Raw genomic sequence first — 19,670 nt, forward strand, 5'->3', positions numbered from 1 at the left:
ACAAATTATTAAACAAATTATAAATATTATAAAATCTGTCTTCGTGTACCTTACAGACTAGCAGAAGGACTATTAAACTTACACAAATATACAATTACTACACAAGTAAATAGTAAAACAGGATATGAGAATACAAGGATAGGTATTACAAAGAAAGTAAAGTACACTAAAAAAATAATCATTTTTGAGCCAGATTAGAACCAGGAAGGCTATTTTAGGACTAGAGCTTGAATATAGCTACAAGAATATTCCTAAGTAGTAATTCACTTTGAACAGACTACAGTGAATAGAGGGACAATGATAGGCAAGTTAGGGATTGCAACTTCTCCAGGGCTTTTGAGGCATTGATAAAGAGTTTATTTACTTATTTGGTATGCAATAAGAATTCACTGAAGTGTTTTGAGCACAAGTAATAATGAGTTCCAAGAATATGTGGATATTTTATAAGAGCTAGGATTTTATTAATACAGATAACAAATTTCTCCACATTTCATCAGCTGCTATGGCCAAAAAATTTCATCACTTGGTATCTAGCCTTCTGATGGAAGACATCTCCTTGCTTAGACTGAATTGTCCCCAGACAACACAAACACACAAGTCCCATACTCAAAATCATACCCAAACCCCTTTATCTGTTAAGATCTACCAAGCTGGGGGTGGCTAGGTGGCGCAGTAGATAAAGCACCAGCCCTGGGGTCAGGAGTACCTGGGTTCAAATCCAGTCTCAAACACTTAATAATTACCTAGCTGTGTGGCCTTGGGCAAGCCACTTAACCCCATTTGCCTTGCAAAAACCTAAAAAAAAAAAAAATTTAAAAAAAAAAGATCTACCAAGCTCCTGGCACAAGGCATCTACAACACAAAGAGAAAGCCCTAAGGTAGGTCTCTAGAGGAGGCTTGAGGAAGATGAATCTGGCAGAGATAATGAAGGATGTACTGCAGTGGGTGGAGAGGGGGGAACAAAGCAGTTAGGAAGTGATTTATAGTCACCTTAGAAAGATGTTTAGGGCTGATGGCAACAGATACACAGAAGAAGGGACAGGTGTGAGAGAGATTTAAATATGGAAGATTATGAAGAAAGAAGAATTTAAGCTAATAGTGAAGTTTTGAACTTGGTGAATGGGTGGCTTCTGATATTATTAATAGAAATGGGGAAATCAAAAGGATTCTGTATTGAAGAAAAGATTGTAAATTCTGTTTTAGATGTGATGAATTTGACTTGCCACCAGTGAAGAGGGAGGTCACTGAAGAAAATGACTGAAGAGAATGAAGAAAGATCAGAAAGCCTTGACAGAAGAACCAATAATGTGTAGTATCAAGGAATCCAGGAAAGAAGTATACAGGAAGAAGGGGTATTAAACATAATCAAAGATAGCAAAGACAAGGAGGATGGAAAAAAGGTCATGTGAACTAATTATTACAAAATCACTGATCATCTTTGTATTCGATAGAGTAACAGAGGCTGAAGTCAGAGTTCAAGGAATTAAAGAATTAAAGAATTAAAGAAAATAGATGTCATCAGGTCTAGATTTTTTTTTCTGATTTTTAGTGAGGTGGGGGAAGAAAGGGATATAAAATAGTTTGATGGAAGTTTTTCTAAAAGTGATTATACAGAGTGCTGCAGAATGAAGAAAACATAGCTAAAACACAACATAACAATAACTAAATTTGTAAATAAAGACAATAAAAGGCAATAAAACTCAAGTTAAATACATTGGACAATGTTGGAATCAAATTGTTAAGATCAAAACCGTGTAAACATCTTAATATTATTAATCCATAAACTAAAAAACCAGAATGAGAAATACTATTGGTTGAAATCACTTTTGGGCAGCGGGGAATGTGTTGAGGGGCTAGTTTGTTGTAGCAAAACAAAACATATTAATTGTTTAAAAATAAAATTAATTTCATATTTTCTAGTCTTTTTAAAAGAGCAAATTGAACAAAACTGAGTATTTTTCTTGATTTTTTTAATCATGGAGATGAATGAACTTTTCGTTCTACTAGGGTAGACAATAAATATGCTTCCTGATTTCTGAGCTATAATAGATGATTTTTTTTTTACAATATACTAATATCTTTAAGGAACAACTAATGTAAAAGTTGGTTTCTGCTCACTACTCTCCCACTCACTCACCACTTTCTTACCCCCTCAAAAAAGTACCTTGGACCCATGGTTGCAAGCACCACATTTACTTATTGTGACTGGCTGCCCACTTCCACAGCCCTACAGCTCCCTGGCACAAATTTTTCTTTGTTCAACTTTGTCTCAAAGACCAACTCTAAAGTCTGAGTATCTGTTGGCCATCTATCATTGTTTTTCCCATTGTCTATTCAAATTGCTGTTATCTCTACTTATACAAATAATCCTTCCTTAGACTTCTTTCTAGTCTCTTCTCACCCCATGCATCTGTACATTTCATGTACATCTCAGTTTTTATGGGAAAAGGCTGGCCTATTACCAGCATCACTCTTCAATTAATAAACTCATTTCCACTGATTAATTCAATCAATCACAGTATATAGGGTATATAACTTCTTGGTTCATTTTAAATCTCAACTCAAAGATTCTCTGTTTAATGTCAGAGAAGTTTTCTCTTTCTCTATCTCCCTATTTTACCTGGGCTGAAGGTGCAGTAGCAGTGAGTTCACCATAAAATTGATCAGTACCAAACATTTTAAATCTGCTCTGTTTTTCGTCCCATGGGGCCAGTTCACCTCTTCTTAGTTCTCAAATGGGTCTCCACCCTGAGGAGTTCACAATGTTGGTGCCAAACTTCTTATGGACACTGATGTCAAAATTATAATGGCCACCAGATTATTCTGAACTTGCATAAACCATGATTCCAAGCCTTCCCTAGCAGCAGGATTACAGATATATGCCACCTTGTCTATCACAACAATATTTTATCTTTACAAAATACCCCCCTAGGAGACAACTATAAAAAAACTATCAAATATTAGAAAAACAGGAGTTGAAATCAAGCATCACTATATATGAAGAGAATCAGAGGCTGGAGTCAGGAGAATCTTATACACTCCAAACTCAATTCCTCTATTGATGAGCAGTGTGACAATGGGAGGAAGCATTTACTCTTTCTCAGCCTCATCTTACTGACATGTAAAATGGTTGAAATTGCCACCTGGGTTGCATGCCTCACTGGGTTGTTGTGAAAGTCAAATAACACAATGTTTTCAAAGTACTCTATACACCTTAAAATACCATATAAATGTTAATTATTCTTCTTAAATAATTATTCATTTTATCATATACAAATTTTGAAATGATTTAACATTAAAAATGTTATCAAAACAAAACCTGTGTGGATTGGTAGATGTATGTGTTAAATATTTAGATCTCCATAAAACATTTGTAAAAGTTTAAAAGTTATACTTGGGGCAGCTAGGTGGCGCAGTGGATAGAACATTGGCCCTGGAGTCAGGAGTACCTGAGTTCAATCAAATCTGACCTCAGACACTTAATAAATTGCCTGGTTGTGTGACCTTGGGCAAATCACTTAAACCCACTGCCATAAATTAAAAAAATGAAAAAAACAAAACAAAACAAAAACAAATCATCGACTCACCATCAATCTTTTAATGTCTCTTTAAACATGGCTAAGATGGTCTTCAAATATCAAATGCAGATTTATCACCTAGCTTCCTAATTTGGCAGAATCTTGAGAATTATTGTCTTATTATAGTATTTAATAACCAAGAGTCACCTCCATACTATAATTAGGGATTTAGTAGAGAAGTTTGATTCAATGCTATATTAAACATCTAAAATCTTACCTTAACCCTCTGGAGGAAGACTGTAAACTTGGAGAAAATGTCCTTTAAGAGATCAAACCACTGAGGAAAATTCATCAGTCTCATCTGATCTGCAAGTCTGCAAAAACACAAACAATTTAGGGGATGATATTTTTCCTTTAACTTAAAATTTTTTTTTAATTACTTTCTGTTTATGCCTCACCTTCACTTCTAAATATGTACCTCCCACCTCCGTCCAGCAAGCCATCCCTTATAACAGAGAAAAAAGAGGAGAAAACAGCCTAGCAAAATGAAATATACAGACCCAGCCTAACAGGCTATGTAAATTCTCCACACTCATGAAAAATACATATTTTTCATCTCTTCTTTGGAGCCAGGCTTGGTCATTATAATTATATGGGATTCAGCTTCACTGATTTTTTTTGTTATTTTCATTGTTATTATTTTTAGTTTCTATTAACTTATTTTTCTAATTATATGTAAAGACAATTTTCAACATTTACTTTTGTAAGGTTTTCTCCCTCCTCCCCCCCCTCCCAAGATAGTAAGTACTCTGATATAGGTTATACATGTAAATATGTATAAATACATGTATATATACATATACATATGTTGCACATATTTTCACATTAGTCATGCTGAGAAACAAGAATCAAAACAAAGGGGAAAAATTATGAGAAAAAAAAAACAAAAAACAAATTAAAGTGAAAACAGTATGTTTTGATCTGTATTCAGATTTCAGTTCTTTCTCAGAATGTGGATGGCATTTTTCATCATAATTCCTTAGAACTGTCTTTGATCAAGGTATTGTTGAGAAGAGTTAAGTCCATCATAGTTGGTCATCACAGTGTTGCTGTTATTGTGTACATAGTTTTGCTGACTTTACTCACTTCACTCAGCATCAGTTCATTTAAGTTATCTGAGTTTTTATGAAATCTGCCTATTCAATATTTCTTACAGAATAATATTTCATTGCATTCATATACCACAATTTGTATATCCAGTAGTTAACGTTGTCATTGTCATTAGATATGTTCCCCTAGCTCTGCTAATTTCACTCTACATCAGTTCATAATATGAATGAAAAGCTTTTCAGAAATCTTCAGTTTTCATCTCTTATGAAATGGCTAAAACAAATTATGACACATTCATTACATTTATATATCACATCTGTATGCCAAAGAGATCATAAAATGGGGGGAAAGACCCATGGGTACAAAAATATTACTAGCAGCTTTTTTTGTTGTGGCAAAGAATTGGAAATTGAAGAGATGCCCATCAATTGGGGAATGACTAAATAAGAATGTAATGGAGTGTTATTGTTTTATAAGAAACCTGAACTAATGTTGAGGGAGGTGAACAGAACCAAGACAGCATTGTACACAGTAATAGCAACATTGTGTGATGATCAATTCTAAAAGAATTGTGATGGAGAATAACATCAAGAGGAGGCTAAGTGGCCAGTGGATAGAGCACTGCCCTGGAGTCAGGAGGACCTGAATTCAAATTCAGTCTCAGACATTTAATAATTACCTAGCTGTGTACCTTGGGCAAACCACTTAACCCCATTGCCTTGTCAAGAAAGAAAGAAAGAAAGAAAGAAAGAAAGAAAGAAAGAAGGAAGGAAGGAAGGAAGGAAGGAAGGAAGGAAGGAAGGAAGGAAGGAAGGAAGGAAGGAAGGAAGGAAGGAAGGAAGGAAGGAAGGAAGGAAAGAAGGAAAGGAAGGAAAGGAAGGAAGGAAGGAAGGAAGGAAGGAAGGAAGGAAGAAAGAAAGAAAGAAAGAAAGAAAGAAAGAAAGAAAGAAAGAAAGAAAGAAAGAAAGAGAGAGCTATCATATCCAGAGAAAGAACTAATGAATCTGGAACACAGATCAAAACATACTATTTTCATTTTTTTTAAAATTTGTTTTTCTGATGATTTTTCTCTTTTGTTCCAATTCTTCTTTCACAGCATGACTGTGTAACATGATTGTGTATGTATAACCTATATCAGATTACTTGCTATCTTAGGGAGGAGGGAAAAGTAGGATAGAAGGGAGAAAACTTTAAAAAATGAATGCTGAAAACTATCTTTACCTATAATTGGAAAAACTAATCAACATTTATGTACCACAATTTGTTGAACCATTTCCTAATCAATGGGCATCTACTTTGCCCTAATTCTTTGGTACCACAATAAGTACTGCATAAAATATTTTGAAGTATATACGAATCCTTTCAGTCTTTTATTTTCTTGGGCCTAGCACTGACATCTCTGGATCAAAGGTTATGGAATTTACTCACTTTTTAAGCATAATTACAAACTATATGCAATTTTCAAAAAGGCTAGGTCAATTCATAGCTCAACCAACAATGTATTACTGTATCTTTCTTCCCAGAAATCTTCCCCATCTGCCATTTCTTTTGTCAACTTGCAGATGAAACTTCAGAGTTACTATGATTTTCATTTCTATTATTATTACTATTATTAATGATTTGGAACAATATTTCATAGAGTCAAAGAGTTTACATGTCTTAACTTGAGAATTCTATTAATGTTCTCCCTATCCCCTGGGGAAAGACTTTGGGGTTTATGCATGACCCCCAGGCCAGGTGGAGCTGTCACACTGATTTCATCCAGGGCATCCAATCAAAAAGAACTGCCGAAGTAGTTCTCTTCCCTCTTGCTTTCCTTTTGCCAATACCTTGGCCCTGGTTCCTACAGATCCTATCTGGACAGACAGGGAGAGTAAAGGGGCCATTCATCAGGCCTTTCAATCTACCTGCTCTCATATACTAAAGTGGTGTTTTACATCTGGGTTGTACAAACCACATACTCTGCTGATTTATGGGTCTTTTCACATTCCTTGAAGTGAACTCTGCTTTAAGTTTTGGATCCCCCCAATCAAAATCCTCATGAGAAAAAAGACTATCTCATTTTTTTATATTTTTAGTCCCAGGAATTAGTATACAGTAAGCACTAAACAAATGCTCTTTCATTCATTCAATCTCTTCTGCTTTTTTATGGCACAGTCTTCAAAGTTGCACATCATTCTGAGTTTATAAGATGTTATATAAACATAATTTTGGTCAAACTTCTTTCTAGTTTTCCTGGTAATTCTTGGCAAATTGTAATTTATGTTCAATTATTAAGGTAAATTGTTTCTCATGTATTGTTACACTGATCTATTTTTCTGTTTTTAAAAGTTTATAACTAAATAAGGGATAGAGATTAAATTACAGTGACAGAGATTCAAGAAAGAAGGAATGAAGAAAGGCTCAATGGAAGAGAGAGGCTCTGAGGCAGAACATAAGAAATAAAGATACTGTTCTAAATACATGTATACAAATAACAAAATACAAAGGATAACGTAAGTGCTAAGAAGAGATAGAGGCAAGGTGCTCTAAGGAATTTTAATTGTAAGATATCATTTTCATTTAGAGTAAAAGATTTCATGAAAGAGCTAACATTTCATTTAGATCCTGATCAAACTTGTAGAGATGGAGAAAAATTATTTTTTAGATGAAGTTAATAAAGATATTACAGTAGCAGAGTAATATGATCAAAGTAGCCTCAGTGCATAGCGGTGTGGCAAAAGGACTGTAGAAATAGAAACACCATTTCACCATACTCCTGGTAAGAGGTCATATAGATCCTGATTAAAGTGTTATTTGTTGGAGTGGAAAGGATTTTTATTATTCTTTTCTAAATGAGGATAAAACTGAATGAAAACAAGGAAAAATGAAAAATAAGTGGTGGGAATAAGTATTCAATAACTCAGAGCTGACTTCACACTATTCAGTGGCATCTAATAAAAGGCTATGATTCAGGGCAGAGCCAAGATGGCGACAAGAACGGATCCTGTCTTAGGCGCTTCTCTCATAAAACTCATAAGCTAAGGACTCTAACTAAATTTTCGAGAGACAAAACCCACAGAGGGACCCAATCAGGCAGTTCTCCTACTCAAGGTAACCTGGAAAAGAGCAGAAAGGCTCCGCTCCCCAGGGTTGGAGGGGCAGCCCACCAGAGGGGTGGCCCACTGGAGCAAAAGAACTTCAGCCTCCCGGAGGCAGCCCCAGAGCACTGGGAGCCGTGGCTCACAGCAGCAGGGGAGTCTCCTGAGCTACGCCCCAGGGAGCACCTGGCACAAATTGGGGGAAAGGGGGGGCCTCTGCCAGAGCAAGCACGTGAAACCCAGCCCTCAGGGCACACAGCAAGCAAAGTGGTCTTTCTGCAGCCCAGATCCAGGAACAGAAGCAGGCGAGCCCATAAGCAGGAGCCCCAGGGCATGAGCCCATTGAACCTAGGGAGGGGAGTGAAGAGAGAGACTGCAGAGTTCTGTCCCTGGAACAGGACTCTGGGGCTCTGACCACATTCAGATCCTGATCGCAGTCTAGGCCCTCCCATAGAACAGCAGGGGCCCCCTCCACTTTAGCCCCATGGCAGAGGGAGGCGCATATGGTCATTCACAGACCAGGAGAGAGGACAGAGCCTCACACACTGAGGGCCTTGTGGGAGGTCCCAAAAGCTCAGGAAGCACCCCAAAACCAGGCTCAGAATGGGAAAATGAGCAAGCAGAGAAAAAAGAGGAACACCATTGAGAAATATTTTGCATATGAGCCCAAGAAGGATCAAAATACTCAGTCTGAAGATGAGGAAGCACAAGCTCCTGCATCTAAAAGACTCCAAGAAAAACAGAAATTGGGCTCAGGCTATGACAGAGCTCAAAAAAAGACTTTGAAAATGAAATGAGGGAGTTGGAAGAAAAACTGGGAAAAGAAAGGAGAGAGATGCAGGAAAAACATGAAAATGAAGTCAGCAGCTTAGTCAAGGAAATCCAAAAAAATGCTGAAGAAAATAGCATGCTAAAAACCAGCTTAGGTCAAATGGATAAAACAGTTCAAAAAGTTATTGAGAAGAAGAATGCTTTAAAAAAGCAAAATTGGCCAGATGGAAAAAAGAGATAAGAAAACTCTCTGAGGAGAACAAATCCTTCAGACAAAGAATAGAATTCAGGGAGAATGATGAATTTACCAGAAATCAGGAATCAATACTTCAAAACCAAAAAAATGAAAAATTAGAAGAAAATGTGAAATATCTCATTGAAAAAACAACTGATATGGAAAACAGACTTAGGAAAGATAATTTAAAAATTATTGGAATACCTGAAAGTCATGATCAGGAAAAGAGCCTTGACATCATTTTCAAAGAATTACTACAGGAAAATTGCCCTGATATTCTAGAAGCAGAAGGCAAAATAGAAATGGAGAGACTCCACTGATCCCTCCGAGAAAGAGATCCCAAAAAACCAACCCCTAGGAATATGATAGCCAAGTTCCAGAACTCCCAAGTCAAAGAGAAAATATTACAAGCAGCCAGAAGGACACAGTTCAAATACCGTGGAGCTGCAGTCAGGATAACACAGGACTTAGCAGCAACTACATTAAAAGCTCGTAGGGCTTGGAATAGAATATACCGGAAGGCAAAAGAGCTTGGAATGCAACCGAGAATGAACTACTCAGCAAAAATGAATGTCCTCTTCCAGTGAAAAAGATGGACTTTCAATGAACTGGGGAATTTCAAATGTTCCTATTGGAATAGCCAGAGCTGAACAGAAGGTTTGATCTTCAGATACAGGACTCAGGTGAAACATACAGATTGGAGGAGAAGGGGGAAATATGAGGGACTTAATGATGATGAACTGCATGTATTCCTATATAAAAAAATGACACTGATAATACTCATATGAACCTTCTCAGTTAATAGAGCAGGGAGAAGGAGCTTTTATAGTTGAAGCACAAGAGAAAGCTGAATTTGAAGATAAAATATAGTGTAAAAATGGAGTCAATAGAAAAAAAGGGAAATGTAATGGGAGAAAGAAAAAGGAGAGGGGGGAATAGGCCAAGATATTTCATAGAATAAGATTTTTCTTTATTACAATGAGCTATTGCAATGATGTGGAAGGCAGGAAGGCAAGGAGGAATGAGGGAATCTTCACTCTCATCAGAGGTGGCTAGGAGAGGAAACAGCATATATACTCAATGGGGTATAGGCATCTGGAATAAGGAGGGGAGGACAGGGGGAAGGGGGTGATGTGAGTGAGGGAGGAGAGGATGGACCTCGGGGGGAGAGTGGTCAAATATAACACATTTTCTTTTTTACATCTTGCAAGGGGCTGGGATTGGATGGCCTGTCCGGGACGATAGGGCCAGGTGGATGCTGGGCCTAAGGGTGGTAGGGGGGCCCGGGGCCTCTTGGCCTCAGGACCAGGGATCTGTCTGCTGCACCACTCAGCTACCCTACGGCAGAGTCAGAGTGAAAGGAGAGAGAAAATATAGTACATGATACTGGAGAAATACAAAAGGAGGGAGTTGCGATCAGCAATAGCTGAAATAGGTGAAAAAATATGGAAGTAACTTTTGTCATGGACTTATAAAGAATGTGATCTACCCTGCGACAGAGTTGTTGGGGTTGGAACAACAATTATTATTAATTTTGGGGGGGGTTCAGGGCAAATGGAGCTGGGGGGGCCTGCCTGGGGCCGCATAGCAGGGTGATCGTTGGGTGTCTGACGCTGGATTTGGACCTGGGTGCTCCTGGCTCAAGGGCCAATGCTCTGTCCACCACCCAGCCACCCCTACTATTATTACTATTTTATTTTATTTTGGATCTTTTTTCTTTTTTTTTTTTTGGTTTTTGCAGGGCAGTGGGGTTCGGGTGGCTTGCATGTCACATGGCTGGGTGATTGTTGGGTGTACGGGGCCGGATGTGGGCTCAGGTGCTCATGGCTCCAGGGCTGGTGCTCCATCCATTGCACCACCTGGCCATACCTACAATTATTACTATTATTTTTTTTAATTTTAATTTTTTTTCTCTCCCCTTTACTTTATCACTCAAGCAAATCTATATTTATGGGGGGGAGGGGATATTTCATTTACTCTTAAACAAGAATATTTTATTAATGTAAAAAAATTATTTGTACAAAATGAGAATAAATATTAAATTAAAAAATAAATAAATAATTTTTTTAAAAAAAGCTATGATTCCATTAATTATATGGTAGATCTGAGAAGCTAGCCTTTAAAGATTTTCTGAGTGTTCTGATAATTACACAAAGGTTACTTTAACTGTCCAGGGTTAGTTTTTATTACTTGCACTTAAGGCATTTAATATCCCCATGCCATTCCCAAATCTGAATTTATACTTACTTCACAACAACTTCTGTGTCTATTTCTTCTATCTGTGAAACTGTATTAATCACACACTGAAAAGTTAAAAAAAAAAGATATTTGCTTATTTGTTCCTATGGCATTATAACAACATTCTTACTGTATTATACAAATATTTCTTTCATTGGTATATGCAAGTATAAGTATTCTTCTGAGTAAAATTATTTAAATTAAAACTTCTTAAAACTGTTTAAGATGTGTAAAAACCAAGGTTACACAATAGACTTAACAATATTTTACCACCATGATATTAAAATCCATGAAATAATTCAAGGAAACACAAGGTAATCATAAGGGTTAAAATATGGCTATAAAACTTAGGCTAAATAATTCTGTCATAATATCTTTATTGGCAGTAAATTAAGGCACTTAATTTGATAATTTAATTGAAGAATGGATGTATTAGATACTCAGTAGAGCAGATCTCCTAGCATATTTTACTTATCATGATACAGCCTAAGCAATGTGTCACTATTACCATTACTAGCATCAGTTGAAAGAATTCCTAATCCTCAAAATACACTATTATCTGGAATAAAAATTGTGTTTACATACCCATAAGAAATTGGGAATTTTTTAAAAGACATTTCAAAAACTATAAAGTGTGAGAATAAGCTATGAAATGTTGTTCCCTTTAAATAAGAACCCTACATTTATAAATATATAATATATATATATATATAATATTCAATTTATTGGTAGTAAATTAGTCTTTCAGTAATATATTTTATATTTCACAGATGATAAACTCAACCATGGAGAGTTAGTCTTAATCCAAGTAAAAAACAAAACAAAGAACAGGAATGACAAGCAAACACCCACATTTTATCATCCAAATTCATACTATAGGTTTACTTCAAACATAAACAAAAATTTCAAAAAAAAGTGCCATTACCTGTTTGATGATATTCTTTGCTGTAATAATCATCTCTTCACCATAAATTTCTAAAAAATTGAGTTTTCTTTGTTTTAAAAGTCCAAATATAAGTGATACTAGTCTTTCCTATTAAAAGAAGGATAGTATTAATAACTCACATTTCAAAATACCTAATGAATAAAACAACTAACCCTGTTCAAGAGTAGCAATATTCAATAGGATGGACTTGATCACCTAGAGACCAGATTCTCTAGTCAGCAAATGATATTCCCTACTAATCGGTGAAAAAAAGAAAGCAATTCTTTGTTATTCTTTCTTCTAGTTTTTGAACAAATGCCTTAATGCAGATGAATCCTATTGTACCAAAACAGTTCAACTGAGGCTGATGTGGCAAAAGAAAGTCTGGCTATTTTTTAAGAATGTTTCTAAAATACATGAAAAAATCACAAATCCCATGAACAACTTTGATCTTTCTTTGCTGCACAGATCTGAACATGGCAATCCACTTGATATAACCATATCTTCCTTACCATATATCACATTTTAAATACTTATGCAACACTTTTCATATCATATCTAAAAGTTCTCATTTGCTTGACAGCATCAGAGGAAGTATTCCACATAAGAAATTTTTCAAAAAAACGAAACACCAAAAAAAAAGTAAAGGAAGCACTTTAAAAATATTAATGATCTTGGGGGCAGCTAGGTGGCGCAGTGGATAGAGAACCGACCCTGGAGTCAGGAATACCTGAGTTCAAATCCGACTTCAGACACTTAATAATTACCTAGCTGTGTGGCCTTGGGTAAGTCACTTAACCCCACTGCCTTACCACCAAAAATATTAATGATTTTGGAAGAAAAGTTAACTAAAATATAATATTCTAAAATTTCTCTGGATGGATAGAGCACTGGATGTAAAGTCAAGAAGACCTGGGCTCAAATCCAGTCTCAGACACTTAGCAGCTATTTAATCCTAGGGAAGTCACTTAATTTCTATTTGCCTCAGTTTCTTCAACTGTAAAACGTGAATAATAATAGCACCTACCTTTCAGGGTTGTGAGGGTCAAATGAGATAATATTTGTAAAGTGTTAAGCACAGTGCCTGATACACAGCAGGCACTATTTAAATATCTTCTCTCTATCCCTCCCTCCCTCCTTCCTTCCTTCCACAAAGCATACTGAACAGAATTTAATGGAGCAGCAATTATGGATATCAATTCAGTTATCACCCTCAAGGGCTAGTGTGGTGTATCAAGTTAAATAGTCCTATTCTAACTGGTCACAGACTATCAGGTTTTTTCTGTTATTTTCTCTTCCCTTTCACTCTGCCACGTTCTCCTAACACCTTTTGTTGTTATCTGAGTAGTATATGCCTCTTCTAAATAACTATTTCTATTTTTTGATGGACTGGGAAACCATTTACTAAACATATTACTGTCTTAGAGAAGAGTAAGGACTTTGAGTAAAGGACTAAAGAACTCTCTTTTGATTAGTGGATGAAATCTGAGACACCTAGTGTGGCTGGTGAGAGTTCTTTAATTTTTCTTGGTGGCTTTTTTCTGGGTTCTCCGGGACTGATAGTCCAAATTGTGGAAGCTGCAGAACTCATACCTTATACTAAAAACCAAAACTAATAAGGTAAAGAAAGATCTTAAAAACTGTAAAGCACTATTTGACTATATAGTATTACAAGTATTGTTAAACGAGATGTTTATGAGTATGCCTGAGTACATACAAAAAGAATTGTAATTAGTAACAAAATAACATAGCTAAAGTAATTCCTTGTATTTATAGAATATTTTTTATTTTTCAAAGCATTGTCAAATACATAAAATTATTTGACAACACGATACAGTGAAGACAGAAGGAACCTCAACATTAGGGACCACCTGGATTCAAGTTCCACTTCAGGCCCCCACTAACTATATTTCCTGTGAAAAAAGTCACTTAGCCTCCTAATACTCCAGAAAACTCTTTTTAAACTAAAAAGTATTTAAGAGTTAATGATCTGGGGCAGCTAGGTGGCACAGTGGATAGAGCACCAGCCCTGAAGTCAGGAGTACCTGAGTTCAAATCCGGTCTCAGACACTTAATAATTACCTAGCTGTGTGGCCTCGGGCAAGCCACTTAACCCCACTGCCTTGCAAAAAAATTTTTTAAAAAAGAGTTAATGATCTGCATTGGTTATTTTCTTACTAGAAACTTTTATATCAACAAAATTAGAGGTCTAGTCAAAAAAAAGAACCTATAAACATAGCTGACATCATTTCTCCAATTTGACAGATGGAGAAACTCAATTAGAGAGGTTAGGTGACTTGCCTGAGGTCACACAGCTAGTCAGTGACAATACTGAGATTATAATGTACTATCTTACAGACTGTGACACAGTAAAAAGGATTAAGCAAAGACAACAAAACTTTTGCTTGACTTAATTTGCAAGAAATGTGTTATATGAAGGGACTTTATTTTTCTTCTATAATTCCAAATACATACCTCTTCTAAAATTTGACAGTCATCTTCCAGTGGTCTATTTAAATCACTATGAGAATAAGTAGAAAATTCTGCAATCATCATTTTATCTATCAATTTTTCTAATTCACAAAGTTGTGATCCTAGGTGCCTACAAAGAAACACAAAGAAATTATCTAAATATTCATTAAAACCTAAAAATACACTTTTAGTACAAGACCTAAAAATAAGTCAAAGTCTTTCAACAGATACTTTTTTCAATTTAATTCTACATACAAGTGAAAAAGACATTAAAACAAAACTGTCTATCATTTATAAAGTACTGTACACACACACACACACACACACACACACACACACACACACACACACACACAGAGCACAATGGAGATTCAAAAGGAAAGTTACAACCTACTTGGGGGAAGAGGCAGAGAACATTACCAACTGGGAAGATCAGGAAAGCTTTGTGTAAGAGGTGACATCACGTTGAGTTTTGAAGGAAGCTAGAATTAATAGGCACAGAAAACTCCAGGCAAAGTCAAAGAAATGAGAGATGAAAGAGTAAATGAAATCAGTTTTCCAAAAACATGAACTATGAAAAGGAGAGTAATATAAAATAAATCTAAAAAGGAACATGAAAGTCATATTTTTAGTTGTCTTTAATGCCAGGCTAAAGAGTTTCTATTTTATCCTAAAGACACTAGGGAACCACAGAAGTTCTTGAACAGAAGGTGCTATGGTCAGACCTATGTCTTAGAAATACTAATTAGTCAGATATGTAGAAGATGGAGGACAGCAAGGGCAGAATAGAATTGAAATAGGAAAACTAGAGGTTGGTAGTCAGAAGATGGGTGAGATGTTTAAAAAAGCAGAGTCAATAAGACTGGGCATTGAGTTGGTTCTGGAGGGCAAGCTAAAAGGGGGTACAATCAAGATGCATCCAAGGTTTAAACCTGGTTAAAAGGAAAAGACAAAAAGAGAAAGTGAGTTATATTTCAGATACATCTTATTTGAGATACCAAATGGCTGTCCAACAGGCAGCTAGGAACAAAGAGAAGGAAGATGAAAAATAAAATTATGAAGGAGGCGCTTTCCTAGAAGGAAACATGAGGGTGCAGGATCAGAGCCTTCTGGTCGGTCTCCATGCCTCTCCCCAGTCCAGTCTATCCTCCACTCAGTTGTCCTCTTCCTAAAGGACTGGTCTGATCATGTCCCACATGCCCAGCACTCTACAAGTCCTCATGAATGGATCCCTATGACCTCCAGGATCCCATGTAAAACCTATCTGAATGTTCTGAGTCATTCACAAACTGGTCCCTGCCTCTATTTCCAAGTTCTACTTGACTCTCTTAAATACAGACCACAATCCATGAAATACTAGCCTTCTTGCTACTACTTACAGACAACACTCCCTCTCCTGACTCCAGGCCTTTTCCCTGGCTGCCCTCCATGCATGAAATGCTCTCCCTTCTCACCTCTTTCTCTCCAGCTTTCCTCAAGACTCAACTCAAATATCATGTAATCTGAAAAAAAAAAACTTTTCTGAATGTACTACCTCACCCCAACTAGTGCTTTCCCTCTGCAGTGACCTCCCATTTACACTGTATGTATATTTTATATACTCGGGGACCTGAATGTTGTGCCCATTAAAATGTTAGCTCCTCAAGGACAGTGATAAAGTTTTAGCTGTTCTTTGCATTCTCAGTCCTAAGTACAGTGCTTGGCCCTTAGTGAGCAATTAATAAATGTGTATGGACTAACTATAAATATGTTTGAGTATATGCACATATATGGACATATACATAAACACAGAGTGGTGTGAAGCTTATTTGGGATTAGCAATAATTTTGATGTGTTTTGGTTTTGTAAAAGCAATGGTTATGAGTATATACTTCCACTGCTACTAGGCTAATTCAGAATATATAGATGATTGTTGACCACTGAAACTGGACTGAAGTGGTTTAGCTAGTTCTTTGTCAGTTAAGTGATAGATTTTATGACACATACACAATTCATTATTTTCTTTTGTTATGGGTTTTTGAAAAATTCTGTGATTTTTAATTACGGATGTTATTCCAGAGATATGTACAAACTATTAGCTCTTGAAGATCACACATCAAGGACAATTACAAGTACAGAGGTTGTTGGTGTGAAGTCATGTTTCAAAGCATCATGCAAAATCTCAACAGAAAGGGATTAGTCAAAATAAAGAATAAAGAAAAATAGTTGAAAATGAGAAATGTCACAAATTATTGCTTCAAAACATCCCGTGAAGTATAGTTTCCTTGAAATTAGGAAAGATGTACTTTAAAAAATAAAAAAATAAATAAACTGATAACCCATTGCTATGAAGAAAACATTTGTCATGGGGGAAAACTTACAAAGATTTTGAATACTAAAGATTGGAAAAAGCTAATTTTTATTGATGGAACTCATTCAAGTACTAAAACCATTTGTTAGGAGTTCAGGTGAACCTATAACTGTTAGAAGTCCAGGTGAAAACTATCAGGTGAGCATCTTCATTAAACTATAAGATACATGCTCAAAAAAAAAATTAGAGGATTTCTTACTTTCCCTGGGCCTAGAAGTCTCATCCCCAATGAGATAATGATAAATCACTGATATACTCAGAGAAGTAAAATTGTTCTGGAAGTAAAGAAATTTCCAGATAGAGGCAGAATACTACAATGCTATCCTAGACCATGCCACATGTTAAGGAAGACAAAGAAATGCATCCAAGAGATAAAAAAAAAATGTTTCAGTGGCTCAGGAATACATCTAATTTAAATCCAAGTGAAAATGTATGGACTCTAGTAAACATAAGAAAAGAGTATGTTTGTCATAAGATAGGCTTAATACTCAATATAAAAGCATAGTTTCATGATGAAGAATTAAAGATTATGTCAAATCTTGGGAATTCAAAAACCAATTCATGTAAAACAAGTGACTGAAGCAAAAGGAGAGTATATTAAGTTTTTTTAAAGATATAAAATATCCACACAGACCCACACATAATACACTTACATATTACACATTTTAGAGCTGAAAATTATCTTGAAGGTCCTTTAGTCCTATTTCTTAATTTAAGAGATGAAGAAACTATAGCCTAAACCATTAATGGCTTGTCTAAAGTCAATTAATTAGTGGAAAGCCCAGGATCTAAAATATCTAATAATTTAAAGTTAGGTCCACTACACCCTCATGCAGTCAATTTTTTTAAACAGACAGCAATTTTTTTGGCAAAAGAAGACAGTAATTTTTCAGAACTAAATAGTTTCTATTTATAAAACACTCTGCAGTTTATAAAATACTTCCTTTATAATAATTCTATGAGTCAGGTAGTACAAATACAATTATCCCATTTACAGATGAAAAAACAGGCTGAGAGGTTAAATGACTTACTTATTTCAAGTTCTGGGAACTGATAAGAGTATTTTAAAAGAAAATTTATAAAACAATCAAATGAAGGAGAAAATCTCAATTAACTTGCCTAAAAGTTTGTTATGAACCAGTGAAGCAATCAATAAAGAATCCAAGACAGAAGTCCACAGTCGAAACTTATGATTAGAAAATCCCTTTTCTTAGAAATTGTATTACTCTGATTGATCATACTCTGTATGATCTCTGAATTAGAAGAAAATTTATTTTAAAAACCAATTTATTAATTTAAACAAAACTCTTTAACTTGGTGACAATTATTATGTTAAAATACATCCAAGGTTGGTCTCCCATAAAATGCAAAGTGTTCAGATCTCTACTGGTCATACCTCCTTGTCAAAAATCTACTGTTAGGAAATATAGATTATAGTAAAATAAAGTAATCAGAAGTCATCACAAATTATTTAAGGAGGGCACTCAGGGCAGATATCTCATCATTTCCCACCTGACTGAACTCCTGGACTTCATTTCTAGAAATTTATCACCCTTTAAGATCACATGAACTCTGAAATTCATTGACATTTAAATACCTCCTGCCCCTAGGGTCCATCCCTCCCTCTGGAGGAATGAAATAGCTCAGGACTACCATCTCAATTTCTGACCTGGCTGTATTCTTTTGGATTTTACTATGCTTTATACTATATACCCTATCAACCTCCCTCCCCAGTCATTTTTAAAAATTTTCTATTTCTTCTATTAAAGCTTCTCCTGTTTTGCCAATCTTAATCTGAGCTTGGATCCAAATTCTAGCTTAATATTAAATCTCACAATCCAACTCTTCCTTTCAAAATTTTCTTACAAAAAATATGTAACACTTGTAAGAAAACAATTAAAGACAGTAGTAATCCAATCTCAAATGTACAAATGTTTCTTTAAAATCAAGATCAATTTTAGCCTGCTGGGAAGATGTTAACTATGTCTCAAAATACCAGTTGGATAAAGAGAGTCTATATACTTTAATATAAACAAGACATTGAAATAGCACCTACAGTTGAAGCTCCATATACTATTCATCAGACACATTATCTTCACTTTAAATATCTGTCTAAAGGTTGCTTCACTTGCAGTCATGATCATTATATTTTATTGTAAATCCAAAAATGTTTTCTGCTTTGAAACTAATGTTTGAAGTATATATACATTCTACTAAATTATCTATGCCAATAAAATCTATTGGCATCAAATTTATCATGATAGTTTTGGAGTACAATTTCTTTTCACTACACAAGAATTTACACTCAAACATATGAAGTCAGCTTTGGTGGATTGAAATGGGTCAGTCTTTACAGTAACTAGTCAAGATTAAACTTTGCTGAAATGGTTTCAAAATGTTTTCAAATAATTCAAAAGAATATACAAAGAGATTATTCTAAAGATTCTCAAAAGAAGAACCCTAAACTAGGATTTCATACTTACCTGGCTCAAGTACTCATCAAAAGTTGGTTTTCATTTTCTTTAAAGAGTTATGAGCAGCAATGGCACACGGACAGAGGCCTAATATCTATTAGGAGGAAAACTTGATCTCAAAAACTCAAGAAAGTCTCTAACACACTAAGCTTTTACATGAGTAGAACGAATTTCCATATTAAGAGTTCTCTGTACTAATGAAATCCTTAGTCTGGATTTTAAAAAATGTTACACTAGTACAAACCCACATCAACATATAGTAATTGAGTCATTTCTAGCTCAATGAGGAAATTTTAGTTTTTTGGTTTTGTTTTTTGGCAAACTTAGTTATCAAATTGTTATTATATCTTGAAAGTCAGTTGAACAAATAGGATTTTTAAAGGGCTTTAATTTATCCTTAACAATCTTATTTCAAGTCACAGAAAATAATTGAATTCTTAAAGTTGCACATAGCCAGCTACAAATATTAAGATTTAGTCATTAATTTCTTCAATTAG

At 35.3% G+C, this 19,670-nt stretch overlaps 1 protein-coding gene across 1 annotated transcript in view; it reads right to left on the minus strand.

Moving 5' to 3' along the window:
- VPS54 (VPS54 subunit of GARP complex) overlaps nt 1-19,670 on the minus strand; it is an 86,188-nt gene that overhangs the window by 30,241 nt on the left and 36,277 nt on the right. The window contains exons 8-11 of the mRNA XM_074207169.1: nt 14,353-14,479; nt 11,878-11,985; nt 10,962-11,017; nt 3,796-3,892 (exon numbers count right to left, since the gene is read on the minus strand). Of these exons, the coding sequence (XP_074063270.1) occupies nt 3,796-3,892; nt 10,962-11,017; nt 11,878-11,985; nt 14,353-14,479 (388 nt within the window). The remainder of the gene's footprint in view (nt 1-3,795; nt 3,893-10,961; nt 11,018-11,877; nt 11,986-14,352; nt 14,480-19,670) is intronic.

This window comes from Macrotis lagotis, chromosome 1 (genome assembly GCF_037893015.1).
Source record: "Macrotis lagotis isolate mMagLag1 chromosome 1, bilby.v1.9.chrom.fasta, whole genome shotgun sequence".
NCBI lineage: Eukaryota > Metazoa > Chordata > Mammalia > Peramelemorphia > Peramelidae > Macrotis > Macrotis lagotis.